We start from the raw sequence: 19,786 nt of genomic DNA, 5'->3' as shown, positions 1-19,786 counted from the left end.
ACAAATATAGTTGCTGTATAGGGGACTAACTCTTCCAGTTAGAACAACAGTCAAAACAAAATAGCTTAAGTGGAAAACTAATACATAATATGAAATCAGTACAACATCAAATAAATCTATGGTGGATGTCAGAAATGGCAATAAAGATCGAACAAGTGAAACAAAAAAATTTGAAAAAGCAAAGAAACCAAGCAGATGGCTTGCCTATAGCCTGAGAAAAGAACAAACAAGAAATCAAATTATAAACCTTAAAGACCAGGAAGGAGAGACTAAATGGGAGCAGAAGGAAATAAAAAAATTGTCAAGGATTTCTGTCAAGCTCTATACAAAGAACCAGGGAAATCAATAACAAAGGAAAAAGAATATCTGCAGAAGCTTCAGTTAAGGAAATTATCTAAAGAAAATAAAGAGATCTTGAATTCCTCTATAACAACGTGTGAAGTGGTAGGAAGCTATTAGAAGACAAAAGAATAATAAATGTCCAGGAATTGATGGAATACCGGCTGAATATTAGAAGAATTTTGAAGAAGTTCTAGATTTGCCCTTTAAGGGATTAATAGAAGAAACAGAAATAGAAAAAAAAATTCCCACTTCATGGAAAGAAGCAATAATTTCAGTAATACATAAAGAAGGTACTAATATGGCACTAATATTCTTCCATGTAGAGAAGGCCTTCAACAATATGAACTGGATTTTTTGCTGACACAGCCGCAATTAATGGAAGCCAGAGAGAAGTTTATAGGAGAAATCAAAGCAATATATTCCAAACAAGAAGCATGAATTAAAGTGAATGGAGAGCTGACAGAAACAATTACAATTGAAAAAGGCATAAAGCAAGGATGCCCGCTGTCCCCCCTACTGTTTATTCTCCTGTTGGAAGTCTTGAACCAACATATTAGAGAAGATAAGAGAATCAAAGGGTTAAAGATTAAAGGAGAAGAATTAAAAATTCAAGCTTATGCTAATGATTAAATAATAATCTTAGAAGAACCTATGATGTCAATAGAAACATTAGTAGAGACAATAACTGAATATGGATATATGTCAAGTCTTAAAATAAACAAAAAACAAAAATTCTGATGAAAAAAATATAACAACCGAAGAAAAAGAAAAATTACAAAAACACTCCGGATGTCAAGAAACATGCAAGGTTAAATACTTAGGAATTAATATGACAAAAAAAACACACAAATACATTAATGAAGAACAATTATATAGAAGTAATGAAAGAAATCAAAGTAGATTTGCAAAAATGGACTAAACTCCTAATGGGTAGAATAGCTGCAATAAGAATGAATATACTACCAAATCTAGTTTTCCTCTTTTAGACAATCCCAATATTATTAAAATAAGACTTTTTAAAGAACTGAATAAGATAATGACTACTTTTGTTTGGGATGGGGAAAAAACAAGAATAAAGCTTAAGGCTCTTCAGGATAATAAACAAAAGGGGTGGGGGTTGGCCTACCAGACTGGATGAATTATTACAGAGCAGCAGCTCTGAAATGGTAAACTTTCAGAGTTACCATTCCCTTCTCTGAAATGAAGGGAACGGTAAATTTGGGACACCCTGAAAAGGGTCACTATAACTGATTTGTTTTGGTGACCCTTTACCCCACCATAACTACACCCACAACAATACACACTAATCACCCATCTACAGAAAAAGACAAAAGCCTATCTCACAGCCATAAATACTGCACTCCCAAAGCCAACTACACCAGAGCACAGAGTGCTGTCCTCTGAAGATGCCGGCCACAGAGACTGGCAAAACGTTAGGAAGAACAACCTTCAGAACACGGCCAAAGAGCCCAAAAAACCCACAACCACCATAACTAATTTGATTAATATCTTGATGGCACATGATGATGATGATGATGATGATGATGATGATGATGATGATTACGACGACGACGACGACGACGACGACGATGATGATGATGATGATGATGATGATGAAAGTGATATGAGGGTAGTTTTGCCATGTTTTGTGGGCTCCTCAGTTCCCTTGGAGTCCTTTATCCCCAAACTGTTTTTTGAATTTTGTGAAAATATATCTTACGATGGCATCAGGGAATTTTTTTAATTTAAAAAAGCTATTGTTGGGTAAGAAAAACTTGGGTTGGGGTATCCCTGCAGCAAATTTGATGTTTGGACATCTGTGGCCCATATCACTTTGGCGTTTGTCAAGCTTGATGTAGACTCTTGCAGGAAACCGTTTGCCTTGTGATTCCTTTGGTTGTACTTATTTGTTTATTTGCCTCAGTTTTCTCCAAAAAGGAAAATAGTGCTCAACCTGAGGGGTGAAGAACAGGTGATGTAGTGGGGGAAGTGCAGCACAGAACAGGCAGAGAAGTAGTAGAGGAATACCAGGCCGTTCTAAATGAATTCAAGTCTCCAGGGACAGATGAATTGCATCCAAGGATATTAAAAGAACTTGCAGAAGTAGTTTCAGAACCATTGGCAATAACATTTGAGAATTCTTGGAGAAGTCCCCACAGACTGGAGGAGGGCAAATGTTGTCCCTATCTTCAAAAAGGGGAAAAAAGAAGACCCAAATAATTATCGCCCAGTCAGCCTGACATCAATTCCCGGAAAAATTCTAGAGCAGATCATTAAACAGACAGTTTGTTATTACTTAAAAAACTATGCTGTCATCACTAAAAGTCAACATGGATTTCTCATAAACAAGTCATGCCAGACTAATCGGAGCTCTCTTTTTTTATGCAGTTACAGGCTTGATAGATGAAGTAAAGTGCCCCATGAATAATATTGGAAAATAGGCCGATTGTGGGAAGGCATATTAGGTGCAGTGGTCCCGTCTGGGACAATACCCCCAGGGTTTTCCCCTTAATTTCCTGATAATGCAACAACATGTGTTAAGGCAATAACTGAAATGATTGCATTTGTGAATATATCTCTCAAGCCTAATTCCATTTCTCAATGAAGCCATATGGTGTCCATGTCCAATTTGTTTTATAATGGCTGAATAATTCATATTGCATTTTCAAGCACATACTCATTAAAGAGACTAGGCTTGGTTTCCTTTTCAGAAAATGTCACTGGAGCAAGATGCTCCTTTGTGACATCAAGGAGAGACCTTCAAGGAGGATGTCAACCTAAAGCTGGTCACCTCTGGCCCTCCATGTGTTGCTGGACAATAATTTCCATAATGACCATCAGTCACAGCCTCCAAAGTCAACAAGGAATGAGGGCTGTTGTAATCCGACAAGATCGAGAGGGCCAGTCATTTTCCAGAAACTCTTTGCAAGCAGTAGTCGAAACGACTAGATGCGCGTGATAGAAATGTAATAAATAAATAAATAAGCACCAGAGGGGTCACTCAGTTGCCTTCACCAAATAATATTATTAGAATGTTACGCAGATGACCATTGCATTTACACAAACAAATGACAGGTGCACATTTTGTCTCATTATTGGAGTTGTTTTTTTATTTGATGGAACATACAAAAGTTAATCTCTCTGGGTGTTTTCAGGAATAAACTTAAAACCTGGCTATTTGTGCAGGCTTTCCCTCCTGCCATATCTTAATTTCTTATGCTTCGCCATCTTGGATCTATAATATATGTTTTTGGTTTTATTGTTTTTCAATTTGTAAACCGCCCAGAGTAGACCTTTGGTCTAGATGGGGAGGATGGAAATCCAATCAGTCAATCAATCAATCAATCAATCAATCAATCAATCAATCAAGCAAGCAAGCAAGCAAGCAAGCAAGCAAGCAAGCAAGCAAGCAATAAACAAACAAACAAACAAACAAATAAACAAATAAATAAATAAATAAATAAGCTTGCCATACTACAAAAAACAAACAATCTGTTTTATAACATTTATAACATATACTCCATTTTATATCACCTTAGACCATATAGGACAGAACATGTATTCCCATGGAATTTGCTCAAATGAGATTCCATTTTGAATCAACTATCTTCTCTATTTTTGTTTACAATTTGTGATCTCAATGTATTTTGTCTAATACCTCATAGTTGCCAAGCTTTTCCTCACTGAGGCATCACTCACACTTTCATACCTTGTCCATGTTAAAAACAAAACTAAGTACAAATAAACGGCTCTCTTTCTTGGCACAGTATATACAGTATTTCATTGCTTCAACATGATGCTTTAGTTCAGATTTGCTTGATTCCTCCCCTCACACACAATCATTCTACCCCGTGAACTTTGTCCTCAGGATCTCCAACTTTCTCCTCCAGATCCTGACCCATGCCTCTTTCACTTGATCATTCCTCAGACAATAAATCAGGGGGTTGACAAAGGGTGTGATGGCAGCATAGAAGACTGTTAGTGCTTTGGTGAGTTCTGAGTGATCTTCTCCACCCGGGATTAAGTATATCCCACCCACCGAGCCACAGAAAAGGGTCACCACCGTTAAGTGCATGGATATGGTGGAGAACGCCTTCTTACGACTTTCTCGGTTAGATTTCATTAGGGTAAAAATTACAGTGCCATATGATAAGAGAACAACCAGGACATTGCCAAAAAAGAAAATGTGCATGACAACGTGGCAGACAAGGGGAACATTCCCAAGTGGAGGACAAGCCAGATTCAGAATTGGTACAGGATCGCACACAAAATGGTCAATCACATTAGACCCACAGAAGGACAACTTGGAGACCAAAGTCACTGGAAGAATGTATCCCGAGAACCCAAGCCCCCAACAGCTGGCCACCAAGAAATAGCAAGCATTTGGGGACATGAGTTGTGGGTAGCGCAGGGGGTGGCAGATAGCCAGATACCGATCCAATGCCATCGCTGAAAGGAAGAAAAATTCAGTATTGCCAAGAGAAAAAAAGATGTAGAACTGGAGTAAGCAGGCATGGAGGGAGATGGTCCTATGAGAAGAAACTAGGTCAAGGAGCATCCGAGGTACCGTGGTGGTCACATAGCACATCTCCAGCCAGGAGAAGTTGCTCAGTAGGATGTACATGGGAAGCTGGGACAAGTGACCATCCAGGCACACAACTCCAATGATGGTGATGTTCTCAGCCAAGGTGACCACATAAAGTGTGGTGAAACAGATGAAGAACAGGAATCTCCTTTGAGGCTCTACTCCAAATCCCAACAAAATGAACTCGTGAGCAGAGGTCCTATTTGACAGCTCCATCTGAAATCATAATAGCTAAACACCATCACATTAGAATTAAGAAAGAAAAGGTACTTTACAATCTTTTAAACCTTACCTACCCAATGAGTTATGTAGCAAGGCCATTTACCAGGACCAAGGTAGCCTGTTTTCCTTCTATTTCATGTCTCTGATTATAAGAAATGGTTCCTCAGAAACTGCTATTTTTAAAATTAAGTTTAAATTACACATGTAATCCACATTAAATTACTTATGTAATGCAGTTTCAGTACATCGAACTGAGACCACAATACAGAAGCCGAACTATGGATATCAAACCTTGAAACACTATCTTACCAGTATAGAAGTTGGAAGGAATTTTATCTTGTGGCCCTAGTTCCTACACAGACAATAGTCCAGGAAAGAGCCCGGAATGATTATGTGTGCTTTTGATGTGAGAATGCTGAAGGCATGGCATTATTCTGTCTGGAGGTGCAGTGTATGCACTACTCCTGCAAAACGCCCAATTCGTTGCACCAATTTCTGCTCCTGTTCACACTGTACGAGTGGATCCTATGCAATGTCTCATTCTTGTCTTCCTTCTTGTTTGAAGAAATCTCAGCTTCCAGAAGAAAATGGGAGGGACATTCGAAAGATTTTTTTCCCAATCAGCCTAAAGCATCCATTCAATGGAAAGAACGAATCAAGGAATGGAACAATCTCATAAGTTCTACCTGAAAACAGGATCTGATTTTACTTATTGATTTATTTTCAATAATAAAGCACAGAACCACCTCTTGGTCCCTTCCTCTAGCATCAGACTCTCTCTGTCTTCTTTTTCCTTCACTCTCCTAATTTTGAAACAAGCTATCTAGTTTTCCGTGGGAAAAAGCTTGATATTTTTCTGCAAGGAGTTGGTGCAGACTTCCACCCATCTCTCTGTGCCTCCCACCCGTAAATCATTTTCTTCAACAGGGATCTGAGTTTCTTACCTCTGCCTGGTTTGTGGAACAGATGATTCACCAGTACTGCTGTGAATAAATTTGGAAGGAACTATACTGTTCTCTGTATATTTAACTGCTGGGCATTTGCAGGGTTGATGGAATAAAGCGTGCAAGGAACCATCTCGTGGGTTTGGTGGCAGAAAGACTCTTCCAATGCCTCTCCAGACCAGATCTAAAACGCCTCTGATTAGTTCCTCTGACGTCCGCTTTAAATCAGTGGATGGAATAAAACCTGGGGAATATATCTCAGGAGAACAGTGTTATTTCTGCAATGAATTAGATTTCTTGAGAGACAAATCTCTTTAGTTGTCTCCCAGTCTGACAACTATAGCATGTGCTCTGTTTTCTAAGCTGGTGCCTCTTCCAAAATACTGCCCATGGTGAAGAACAAAGTGGGAAGTCAGCATAGTCTTGTCATTGCTGCTTCTCTGGCTACACTGTTGTTCTCATGGTTTATGATGAGGAGGTTTTAATTGCCAAAAGTTCATTGGATGCTGTAAAAAGGTTGGGAACTGACCAGTCCCTGCCTACCAGCATAAAATCTCTGTGACATGACACAAAACAGAAAAACAAATCAGGGAAGGGTGAGAAGCAAACATTGGGACTTTGTGTTTTGATTTAATTAAAAGATTGGTCGTTGTTTTTAGGATGATTTGTTGAGGGTATTTTGCCCACCCCCAAAATAATGATTTGAAGTTTTAAGGGGCAAAGTACATAACCAGAGAAACCCATATCTAGATGGAGTGTTTCTCAAAAAGTGAAAAAAAAAGTTTAGTTGTAAAAGCATGTTAAAAGGAGAAGCACCTGGATCACGTTTGAAATGTAAACTGTGCTATGCTTGTTGGAGAGAATTCTCATAGACTGATGATATTTGCTTGAGTCAAAATGTAATAATTCTGTTTTAGCAGTGCATCGGCATAAAACCATCAATGTAGAGTTAGAAATGTATTCTGGGTAAATTGACTTTTAATCCCAAAGCAGGAGGAGCATGTAGTCTTCTCTGTGTAACAAATGGACTAATGATGAGTAGTTAGTGGTTCTTTGGGTAGCAATTGAGCCTATACATAGTCAACAGAGGCAGAAAGTACTTGGCTAAGAGTAGGGGTGCAATCAGACAGGACTTTAGGCCACCGTTTGGTCCATTGCAGGGACAGGCAATGGACCAAATGTCACTCGTTTTGACAGCTATCACATGATGCAATCGTTGGAATGAACTAAATCATCCCTAGAACATTTCTACCCACACCTTTCTGGCCCTTCTCAGGGCCTTCTACTTTTTTTGGAATGGGTCAAATCATTCTACCGTTGTCCATTTTCAAGGCTTCTGATCACTGGAAATGAACCCAAAGCATGCCTTCCTCTAGTTTGGCCACATCTTGAAGTGGCTTAAGAAGAGAGCCACTTCAGGATATTGGCAGAATAAACATTTCCTTGGTTCTGTAAAAGAACCAAGGAAGTGGGGGTGGCGGGATTAAGTATGTATTAGGGTGGTGAATATGCACTGCATCACTTTTGTTTTAAAAAAAAGACAAATGGAAAGTTTCCTTTGTTCACTTTTCTCCTGAAGAGAAGGGCCTGCTGTGACTGAATCATGCAGTCTCTCAACCGGACCTTTAAGAAAAAAAACAAATAGAAGTTTCTGTGAGGAAGATTTCCATTTGTTGTTGTTTTTTTACAGTGATGCAGCACATATTCACTGTCCTAATACACACTCTTCCCCCCCACACACACACTTCTTTGGCCTCTGCACAGAACTGAGGAAGTGATTAATCAGTCAAATGATTCCCATTTCATCCCCACAAAAATGGATGGAGAATTTCGGGGGGGGGGAATGTTAACTGGTTGTATTTTCCAGCAGTCTTCCTCTTCCAAAGGATGGCCATTTTGACATGCAAGATGAATGGCTTAAGCCAGATGATGGTGAAATGTTGGTCTTCCAGATGCACAGTCTGTTACCATTCTTGGTAAGGCTCGTGGAAACTGTAGGTCACAATTCATGAAAGCCCAGAGTACCGGAAGGAGATGACAACCCATGCCAGAGATGGACTGAGGAGAGAGAGAGCTTTAAATCCAACTTAGCAAAGACACTCGTCTAATGGAGGCAGTGATTTGTTTTAACAGATTCAGTGATTCCACTCCTAGTTTTAAACAAACCTTACCGGAGCTATCCAATGTGCTGAACTCATCAAAATGGGTAGCTCTTTGAGAGTTCCACTGGGAACCCAAAGTGAATCCATTGTTCCTACGTTGAGCCTACTGGTTCATTGTATAAACTTGTTGCCATCCCTCAGCTGGATATGAAAGAATCACCATCTATCATCCAACTTTACTTTTTTTGTAAGGGTATAACGGGAGTAGCAGGTAGGAGAGTTCAGTGTTTTAGGTAACTGGTTGAAGAGCCAGACATGAAATTTCATTCCCCTTGTGCCTCCTGCACGTAGAGCCAGCCTACGTAGTCATGGGCAAGTTGGACCATCCCAGGGTGTCCTCAGAAGAAAGGAATGGTGTTCTCTACCTCGAAAACCCTGGAAAGGGTCACCATGAGTCAGAAAGAACTTGGTGGCACATCATTCATTCATTCATTCTTTCATTCATTCATTCGTTCATTCGTTCATACATACATACATACATACATACATACATACATACATACATACATACATACATACATACATACATACATACATACATACATACATACATACATACATACATACATACATACATACATACATACATACATACATACATACAATTGGAGCAGGATTGTAAATGAACCGTCGTTTAATTCTTTATATGTCATTTTCATGTTTTTACTCTAAGCCGGCCAGAGTAGACGTAGTCTAGATGGGCAGGATACAAATCTAATAAATAAAGTAAATAAATAAGTAAATGCAGATCGCCCTGAGTTTCTTCATAGAGGAGTGGAAACACCTTGAAACACTTGGAGGAAATATGGTGTGAACATAAATAATATGAAGAGGTGTCTATGCAGTAAATCAGTGTGTTAGTCCTGCCTAGAACAGACCCACTGAATGCACAGAAGTCAACACATTTGCAAGTCCCATTGGTTCAACGTGTCTACTCAAATTGGAATGAACAATTGGATTTAATCCAATATTTTTGTGGTTTGTTTGCTGATGTGACACAAGAATCTCCCCTTCCCTAAGCACATTAGTTGACCAGTCTTGCAGGCATCCCATGGGAGGATCATAATTATGTCCACATAGGTCCGTATTAGCTACCATGAAAAATACATTGGGGAAGAGGACATGTACTGTATATGGATGTTGTAATTACATACTGTAGACACTAGGTGTTGGACTTAAGTGAGTCTTCTGGGGTCAAGAATTTCCTCTTGCTCTGTTCTTGTTTAACAGCAACAACTTGTGGCTTCTGTCTGTTGTGTCTTTAAACCCATTATGATAGGGTGACGCCTTATTGCATGACAACTGTTGTGAAGTAATTATCTGAAGTATGCACTCCAGGTTTGTTCATCTTTGTTTTAGCTGATTACATTTTAGACCATAATGGCTATCAGCACGAGAGCAATCTTTGCTGGCTTTGGTACTACAATGTGAGGTAATAAGAATGTTTGATTATTGGACTGCATAAGGAAATAGAATATGTATTTTGGTAGTGCAGGAAAAAAACAAGTAACTCACCTCGTGCAGAATGGTGTTTAATTTATAATGTTTATTGGATTTTTAATAGAAGACTTCAAAATTAATTTACCATCCCTGTATTTGCCTTTAATAGGTTCCCACCAATGTAGCACTAACATGCAAGAGGTTTACTCAACATTAAAGAAATATATGGTAAACTGAATTAGGTAAAGGTTCCCCTTGACATTTTTTTTGTCCAGTCGTGTTCTACTCTAGGGGGCGGTGCTCACCCCCGTTTCCAAGCCATAGAGCCAGCGTTTGTCCGAAGACAATCTTCCGTGGTCACATGGCCAGTGCGACTTAGACATGGAACGCTGTTACCTTCCCACCGAGGTGGTCCCTATTTACCTACTTGCATTTGCATGCTTTCGAACCGCTAGGTTGGCGGGAGCTGGGACAAGCGATGGGAGCTCACTCCATCGCGTGGATTCAATCTTACGACTGCTTGGTCTTCTGACCTTGCAGCACAGAGGCTTCTGCGGTTTAGCCCGCAGCGCCACCACGTCCCTAGGTAAACTGAATTACTTAATATTAAATGAATCTTTATTATATTCCTTAAGTGCCATTGGATATTTGCATATGATCACAGCTGCCTATGAGAATAAGTGAAAAGTTAAAGTTCCACTAGCTATCTGAACACTTCGACCATTTCTCTATCCAGCTCTACCCTAGTTAACACACAAGCTGTATGCTGAAGGTTAAATATGTATTCTTCATTCAGGCTAAGTTCTAACTATCTTCTGGAACCTTAAAAAATGCTCACTGACACCTTTTCTGCAGTCTCCATTCTGCAGGTGGAAGACCTCTCCTTGAAAATGTTAAAGGAGGTGTGTGGAACCTGCAGGCTTCCAGATATGATGGACTCCAGCTCCCATCAGCCAGCATAGCACATGTCAACTGCTGCCATTTTTGCATATTTGACCTCATCACAGACCTGTTCTGTATGCACAGCAACCAAACATTTCACACTAGAGCAGTGGTTCCCAACCTTGGGCCTCCAGATGTTCTTGGACTAAAACTCCCAGAAGCCATCATCATTAGCTGTGCTGTCCAGAATTTCTGGGAGTTGTAGCTCACGAACATCCAGGGACCCAAGGTTGGGAACCACTGCTCTAGAGGAATGGATAAATTCAAGGCTCCCCTGTCTTCCAGAACTAGATGCAGGCACATCTAAAGACACTCAAGGTGATGTGGCCAGTGCTGCCACAGTCTGGAATTACAGTTTAGTACGTAGCTGTGAAAAGACAAGAAGAAAGTGAGATTATGAGGAAAAGAGGGAAGAGAAAGGAAGCAGAAGCACTAGCAAGAGCAAAGATAAAATAAATAATCAAATATCAAAAATGTGTCAGGAAAGCTGACTCACCCAGCATATCCCATTCTCTTGTTTGGCTGTATTCTACCAAGAAGAAGATAATTTCCAACATTTATTGGGTGTCTTTGAGAAAGAAAGGGGTGATTAAGTAAACCATATAAAGTCCTTCCCTTTTCACCTTGTTTGCTTAAGCCACCCTCTTCCTTCTCAAAAGCCTGGCCAATGCTTCCTTCACTTGATCATTCCTGAGACAATAAATCAGAGGATTCAGCAGCGGGGCAACTGTGGAGTAGAACAGAGTCATCACTTTGGTGTTCTCATTGTGTCTTTCTCCGCTGCGTCCTCCGATATACATAGCGACCACAGATCCGTAAAAAAGTGCCACCACCACGAGGTGGGAAGACACGGTAGAAAAGCCTTTGATGCCACTACTTTGGCTGAATGTTTTCACCAGGGTGAAAATGACGCTTGCGTAAGAGGCAGCAATGAAGAGGAAAGTGGCCAGGACAATAGAAGAAGTGACGATGTAGCAGAAGAGAGGGAGGTACCCCAATGGGGGGCAAGCCAAGGCAAGGAGTTGCCCAGAATCACACACGAAGTGATCAATGGTGTTCAGACCACAGAACGACAACCGGGAGATCAAAACCACAGGTGCTACATACCATAGGAAGCCAACCACCCAACAAGCAGCTACCAAGCTATGGCAGAAATCTTTGGACATGATTTGTGGGTAGCGCAGTGGGTGGCAGATGGCCAGACACCGATCCAAGGCCATGGCTGAGAGGAAGAGGCATTCGCTAGTGCCCAAGGAGAAAAAGATGTAAAACTGGAGGAAACAAGCATGGAAGGAGATGACCCCACCTGGCGAGGACAAGTCAAAGAGCATCCGTGGCATGGTGGCACTCACGTAACACATCTCCAGCCAGGAGAAGTTGCTTAGGAGGATGTACATAGGAAGTCGGGCCAAGTGAGCATCTTGAGTGATGACCATGATGATGATGAAGTTCTCCACCAACGTGAAGGTGTATGCTGCTACGAAGAAAGTGAAGAGCAGGAGTCGCCCCTGTTGGCCCGTTCGGAAGCCGAGCAGAACAAACTCCTGCACTGTGGTCCCGTTGAGGAGATCCATGTGGAAAGCGCAGAAGTTATGAGGCAAGGCTAGCCTTCATTCAGTCATTAATAAATCTTCTTTAAAAAATTTCATGGTGCCTAGTATGGAAAAAGCATCGTGTCACTAGATCGCCTGATCATCATTTTGCCCCCCCATCTCACTTTCCACAGGTGATGTCAGTAAAAATAACAGTAATACGTGTCAAAAAGAGAGAGTCGATTTCCTCATCTTCCAGCGAAGGAGGATTTATTAGATCCTTAGAATTTGTATTAGAGATTGCACAGTCCCTTTTAAGAAGCTATAAGAAAGTAAGGCGATATTTTTGAATCTTTGTACTGCACAGCAAGCTGTTCCACCCAGCCGGGAACGTGATGCAGCCAAAGCTTGAGCACATGAAATGAACATACTCTTGTTTTGTATTCTGTCCTGGGTTTGCCGTTGATCTCGGTAGAGGAGAGAGAAGAATTGGCATGGGTTTTTGTAGGTTGGCTGTCAGTTCTACACAGAGAGTATGAGTCCTTATCTTAAAGCAGCTTGCTGAAGCTTTATTTTTTTCCCCTCAAGAAAAAGTGTGGCCCTGGAGAACTGGTCTAAGGAGGATAGTTCCACTTCTCATCAAAACAAAAATCTCCACAGAGATTGCGGAAGGATGAGTAATTTCGAATACCTGCGTACACTCCTGGGTACATAGTAAGTTTGTTTTAAAAGTTTTTTAATGTTTAATCATTTAATGCATTCTTAATTATCATTACAGTTTAACTCCTTTTTAATGCATAGTCAATTGTGTTTTTAATTTTGCTTGTCTTAATGTTGTGAGCCACCTCATTAGAAGAAATGTGGCCTACAAAGGATACTCAATGAATTCCAGCTTTCTTTGTTCCCACACTTTGATTTTCACTTGGAGTTTTATTTTGAAGTAAAGTTGGGGTGGAAAAAAATATGATAAAAGGAGAGAAGAAATTACAAAGAAATAACCCTACCATAAGAAAGTATCCCCATGTACACTTTTCAAAAACTATTTTTATTGTTACTGTTGAAATACATATACAGTGGTGCCTCGCTTTACGATTGCCCCACATTATGACGAATCCATATTAAGACAATCTTTTTGTGATTGCAATTGCGATTGCAAAATGATGGTCTAAATGGAGGAATTTCGCTTTGCGTTGATTGGTTCCCTGCTTTGGGAACCGATTCTTCGCAAAACGATGATTTTCCAACAGCTGATCGGCGGTTTCAAAATGGCCGCCGGGTAAATAAAATGGCTCCCCGCTATGTTTAGGGACAGATTCCTCACTATACAGGCAGCCAAAATGGCCGCCGTATGGAGGATCTTCACTGGACGGTGAGTTTTAAGCCCATTGGAACGCATTGAAAGGTTGTCAATGTGTTTCAATGGGATTTTTATTTTCGCTTTATGATGTTTTCGCTTAACGGTGATTTTCCTGGAACGGATTATCACCGTTAAGCGAGGCACCACTGTATTAGACCAATTCCTAAACTAGCAAACCCACAGGACTGTTGCAGAGTTCTGAGTTCCTGGTTAAATTCCTCTAGCTGTGCAGCAGAAGTGCAGGGATTCACAGAGCAGAATAGCTTCAAGTTCTGCAGAGTAGACCACCCTTTTTTTCTCATCAAGTGACATTTACAGTCTCAATAACTCATTCTGAGCCATTTGAAGTAGAAAAAATAAAAAGCATTTCCTTTACTTACAGTTCTGAACAGATTAAACAGCAAACTTACAGAATATGGCTGCTTGCGGCAACTGGCCTCAAACTGGCTCTCTGCTTCCAACTATAAGTAAACAAAGCAGAAAAGAAGAGAGTGAATTCAGGGGCAGAAGGGAACAATTGGTTAGTGCTGGATAGACTGACAGTCACCCCAATCCAGAAAGGTCCCTCCCAGCCACTCCTTCTAGAGGTAGCCTGCAACGTTGCAAAAACTCCAATAAGGATGGGATTGAAGGATTACAAGGACAGCCTTTTTGTGTGTGATCAATTATGTCTTTCCATGCATGAGCCTGTGATAGAGGAAGCTAGAGAAGAACCTCTTCATTTCAGTTTACAAAGTGTATAAATGTTTCCATGTGTTGTAAAACTGTGTGCCATCACCACTTACTCACAAAGCCTGGACCTGAGCGGGCTAGGCTGAACAACCTAGCAGAGGCACTGGAAGAAGAAAAGCAAAAGGGGAGTCAATGGCAGAGCCTCCAGAGGCAAGACAGGCATAGAATTCTTGGGGTCCTTCAACATCTCTTGAAGGCTGTTCCTGAAACACTTCCATGGCTATCAAATTTGGTGTGGGGGGGAGTGATGTGCCCCCTATCTGGGCCCAGGAGCCAAACATCTATGGGGCTATGTTGGTTGGGATGGATTTGAAGCCCCCCCTTTCCCCCCATAAAAACTCTTGTCCTGCTTCTGTTTTTTGTGACCCTGAAATCTCCATGCTAATTCTCTTTTGAAAGTGAAGGATAGGGATGTGAATGAGAAGGATGTGTTTTTATGTGCAACGTGCTATGTTTTCATGTAATGGATGCTATGTTCTTGTGTGTTTTATTATTATGTGTACTGGAAATGGCATTTAATTTTGTTGTACGGAAGTACAATGACAATAAAGTGAATTCAAATTCAATTCAGTTCTTCCACATCACTGTGAGGGTGCATTGATGCAGCTGCATTAAAGGGCTCTAATGGGAAGCAGGCTATATGTTCAAATGTGCCAACTGTGCGCCAGGAAGGAAAATGTAGCGCATGTCAAGAGACACAAAATGTATAGTAGGACCCCCAAATCTGTGAGGGGTCAGTTCGAAGCCCCACCTGTGGATGCTGAAAAGCGTGAATAATAGCAAACACTATTCTTATAGTGACTGTTATACATAGCATGGCCTCTGGCACCTTCTACTGCCTGGTTCTGGTGACTTCATCTTTGGAAATAAATATTTTTAGGATTTTTAAAAAAATGTTTTTAGTATTTTCAAACTGTGGATCAGTGAATCAGCGGATACCGATCCAGCCGATACGGGGTCCCTGTATTTTGAGCCTGCTCTAGATTTGTTGTCAAAACATTGCGGTTTTTAAAATTTCTAATCTAAAGCATTTGAGAGCCACTGTTTGATAACTCAAAAGCATTAGAAATACAGATACTTCTGAAGAATAAGCCCATGATCAAAATTAAAACACAGTTAACTAGAACTCTTATAATCATCTGTAAATGGTGCCTTACTGAACTACTTTCAAAAAATGTTCAGAATCTCCTGAAGAAATAGTTCAAGTGGCTTGTGCACAAGTTGGTTCTAAACAACTGGGCTAGGTTCAGAGGTTATACAAGACTGGAGGGCAGCCTCATTCCTCTACAGCAGTGGTCCCCAAACTTGGGCCTCCAGATGTTCTTGGACTACAACTCCCAGAAGCCTACACCACCACCTCTTCAGCCAGGATTTCTGGGAGTTGAAGTCCAAGAACATCTGGAGGCCCAAGGTTGAGGACCACTGCTCTACAGGTCATCGTGTCCCAGATGTGCCTTCTTCAGTGGTGAATGTTGTGAACCACACATGTTGTTGTTGTTTAGTCATTAAGTCATGTCCGACTCTTCGTGACCCCATAGACCAGAGAACACCAGGCCCTCCTGTCTCCCACTGCCTCCCGGAGTTGGGTCAGATTCATGTGTGGTTCATGTTGGAACCACACATACGACACACTAATTCAGCTTGCCATTTTTTTTACATTCAAAGAAACATTTGAGGGAAAGGGGCCTTCTAGGCGTTGCTGGACTCCAGCTCCCATCAGCTTCAGCCAATGGTTAGGGATGATGATGGGACTTACATCGAGAGGCACACATCTTCCCGGCTTTTCTGAATGAAGACGGGCTGCCACGTTGACTGCAGAAAGCTGTTACAGCAGCAACCTTCAATTATATCTGCTTAAATGCTCCAACATCTGGAATTCGTCCCCAGTTACAGAAAACAGATACTAGAAAATCTACTTCCAGAGAACATCCTCCCTCCTTTTGCTCACCCTGCGACATCTTAGCACACTCATTGCTGAACCTATGGGCAACCCCTAGATATTTTTCCTTCGTCGTCTGCCTCAGGAGAGAAAGATCTCCCAAGATTTTGGCTGGTGGAACTGAGATATCAGTCTGCTTTAACCAGCCAGCTCCTTGAGAGCTAAGGAGGTAATTGTGCTTCCACAGAAGTATTCAGAAACAGGTATGTTTGCCATGATTTGTATCCCTGGATTTTTTTTTTCTCCTGCTTCTTCTCTCTTTATCACGGGCAAATAGCTTTCCCATATAGTCCTCTCTTCTCAACACTGCATCTGACTGTCTTTCGAGAGACAAAACTAGAACTTCTGAAACGTCCCTTTCAAAATTCCCTTTCTCTGTCCGATTAGATCATCTCCTCACCTCCAGCCCACTTTTCTTACTACCTGTTGGAAACAGGCTACGTGCTGTAAAAGTTAAATGTTTTCTGGGTTTTTTGAAAAAGGTTGAAGGAAAGGAAAAACAGACTTCAAGGATGCATAACAAAAAAAGGGGAAGAAAAAACACCAAACCTTCGGAGGTGCAGTAACAAAACTATCTACAATACAGTATTTTACTTCTAGGGTTAAGGGTGTAACAAAGTCAACATTTTAAAAGTAATATAATGTCTGAGCATAAAGCTGTTTTATTAATGTAACAGATGACATTTTCTAGGCACTTTGTAAACACTGTATTTTTTTTCAAAGCTTAACATTTTTGGCTGGACAAAATGCCATTCTGTTACAAAGACTAAAGTATTTTTGTCACCTTTAAATGCAAAAAAAGAAACTTGCAAAAAAAAAGCAATAAATATTGCACAAAGTGACTTTTTATAATGGTGCATTAAGTAACAAATATGAATTCCTTCTTAAACATGGCAACAAGAAAGAGAATACTAATTTTTTTAAAGTAACTTTCCACATTTTTCTGGCAAACTTGTGAACGACTATATAAAGGTCAATGTAAGTTGAGTAAGAAAAATCTTGAATCCAGAGAAACGTTAAGCTAACCTGATGAATGAAACAATTAAAATCATGGAATTCCCAAGCTGGAAATCACAAGCTTAGCATTGTAATAATTCACAATTAAAGTATGCTGACAAATGGCCATCCAACTTCTGTTTAAAAATTTCCAACTGAGTCCACTGCCTTCTAAGTTAGGGTGCAGCTACACAAGGAGTAAGTAGCGAGCTGGCGTGGACCACTGGGGGACAGAGCAGTCTAATCAAGCCTGACCATTCACACAGAAATGGGTCTTGCCAATATCATGAAGTGGTTTAATCAGTGAGTCATATCAGGATATTGGCAAATTAATAACTTCCACTGATTGGAAGAGGGCTGGAGAATTTGGGGCAGGGCAGTTTTGACTGCATATCGACTATTACCAACGTGCTGAATCAATTATTATTTTTTTAAAATTAAAATAATATTTTATTTGCCTTCTCTTACAAGGCTGGGTGAGATACTGCCTGCAGCCAAAGCCGCCACCATGGATTTGACTGCAAACAGTTTATCAACTGGACCCTGAAATTGAGGCAAAGATTTTTTTTTTGATAGCTGCTATAGCACATCAGTGAGGGACGTGGTGGCGCTGCGGGCTAAACCGCAGAAGCCTGTGCTGCAGGGTCAGAAGACCAAGCAGTCGTAAGATCGAATCCATGCGACGGAGTGAGCTCCCATCGCTTGTCCCAGCTCCCGCCAACCTAGCGGTTCGAAATCATGCAAATGCGAGTAGATAAATAGGGACCACCTCGGTGGGAAGGTAACGGCGTTCCGTGTCTAAGTCACACTGGCCATGTGACCACGGAAGATTGTCTTCAGACAAACGCTGGCTCTATGGCTTGGAAACGGGGATGAGCACCGCCCCGTAGAGTCGAACACAACTGGACAAAAATTGTCAAGGGGAATCTTTACCTTTACCTTTATAGCACATCAGTGACAGTCTACATAGAGTAAAAAAAAAAATTCCCATTTCACCTGCTGAGCAAGAGATGCAATTAATTTTCCAGTATTCTGAAGTATTGTGAAGCCACCTCACAATATTGGAAAATTGAAATAGGAGGACTTGCTCCTTGCACCGGAAAAGCAGAAGCCCCTTGACAGGGGCCAGAAAGGAGCAGGTAGGAATGCTCCAGGTGAGCGCTGTTGCACTCTAGCTAATACATCATCTGATTGCTGTCTTTAACAATCTACCAACCCATCGCTGCAGTGCTCCAAACAGCAGGGCTCCAAACAGCCCATGTAGCCAATTTCTTTGTTCCGTTGTCAAATGGTCCTTATTGTCAGATGTTCCTCCTTGTGTTTATTCAAAATCTCCTTTCTTGATCAACTGCTAGATAGTTCAGTGGTTTATGTCTCAGGCTGCAGAGACAGAGGTTGTAAATTTGATTCCTCATTGTGCCTCCTTGATAGGGGCTGGACTCGATTAGATCTTACCCTTTGGAGCAGGAGAAAACAAGGTTGCCCCATCTGCTCCTTGCTTTAGTTTTATACAAATTTATTTGCAGATAGTTCAGTCCAGTGAATTTATTACTCTGTTTTCCCTCCTCTCATTTCTGATTTCTGCATGGTGTAGATCCAAGAGAAACAAAGTAATATGACAGATGACAGCCTTCAATGTCTCCAAGCATGTGGTAAGGAATGTGATGGAATCCTTCTTATTAGATTATTGGTTTTGGGGTTTGATGTGAATTTAAAGTACTGTATTGACAAAATAGTAAATTCAAGTTCTGCAATGAAAAAGAGAAAAAAAAACTATATGGACATTAGTCTCTTTTGTATTCTCAAGAACATAAGGAATGTAAGCTGGATTGGAGGCTAAAAATTTCGGTGCTTATGTATTAACATGGAATAGTTAAAACAATTTTGTTAACATTGAATGTTAAGACATTTTGAAAAATTTATGTCGTTCATTGAATCATTAAAATAAAATTTCCCTTTAAAGTTGCTGAAACCTGCAGCAACACATTAAAATGAAATGGTCAGTGTTACTTAAAAATAACAACTTTGGCAGCTGATGATTTAAATAACAACTTTTAAACACTGTTGTTGAAAACATGAAAGGAATTGGGTCCAGAAAATTACAATTTAACAAAGAATTTCCAAACTCCATCCAAGATCTAATCAGAGATCCATCACATTAGATGCTGTGAACCTGAAAACCCATTCTTAATTCGGGACCTTACGTGAACAAAATATGGGTTCACCTATTTCTGGAGCAACTGATTTGCTGGATGTCTTACTGGAATTTTATGCCCAGATATAACGCATGCGTTGTAACTTTTGGTGACAACGTTAAGAAATGACCATATAGGTTATCAGTTTCAAGCCAATCATGCAACTTAGTATGCAATAAATAACGATTTTGTAACTTAATGATTTCTTAATTCACCTCCATTGGTTACACAGCTTAAGTGATGTTTGCAACGATAACTATCAGGATTTTGAGCACTGGATTGCAACAGAAATGAACTTAAATGAGCCAAATTTCTAACATTTTCCTTAAGATTTCAGTGTTAACAAAATCATGTTCGTCATCTATTTCCTATTAACACATCAGCACTATAATTTCCAA

The 19,786-nt window shown here is 40.5% G+C and overlaps 2 protein-coding genes across 2 annotated transcripts; both read right to left on the bottom strand.

Annotated features, from left to right (window-relative positions):
- Window positions 1–266: 266 nt before the first annotated feature.
- Window positions 267–6,803, bottom strand: LOC140708093 (olfactory receptor 11G2-like). The gene has a single exon (XM_078378426.1). It carries the CDS (start codon window positions 5,141–5,143, stop codon window positions 4,187–4,189), a length of 957 nt encoding a protein of 318 aa, XP_078234552.1. The 5' UTR covers window positions 5,144–6,803; the 3' UTR covers window positions 267–4,186.
- Window positions 6,804–10,403: 3,600 nt separating this feature from the next.
- LOC110089575 (olfactory receptor 11G2-like) lies at window positions 10,404–18,062 on the bottom strand. The gene has a single exon (XM_078378414.1). It carries the CDS (start codon window positions 12,209–12,211, stop codon window positions 11,270–11,272), a length of 942 nt encoding a protein of 313 aa, XP_078234540.1. The 5' UTR covers window positions 12,212–18,062; the 3' UTR covers window positions 10,404–11,269.
- Between the last annotated feature and the right edge of the window lie 1,724 nt (window positions 18,063–19,786).

This window comes from Pogona vitticeps, chromosome 6 (genome assembly GCF_051106095.1).
Source record: "Pogona vitticeps strain Pit_001003342236 chromosome 6, PviZW2.1, whole genome shotgun sequence".
Lineage (NCBI taxonomy): Eukaryota > Metazoa > Chordata > Lepidosauria > Squamata > Agamidae > Pogona > Pogona vitticeps.
This window is presented reverse-complemented; position numbering and strand designations above follow the sequence as displayed.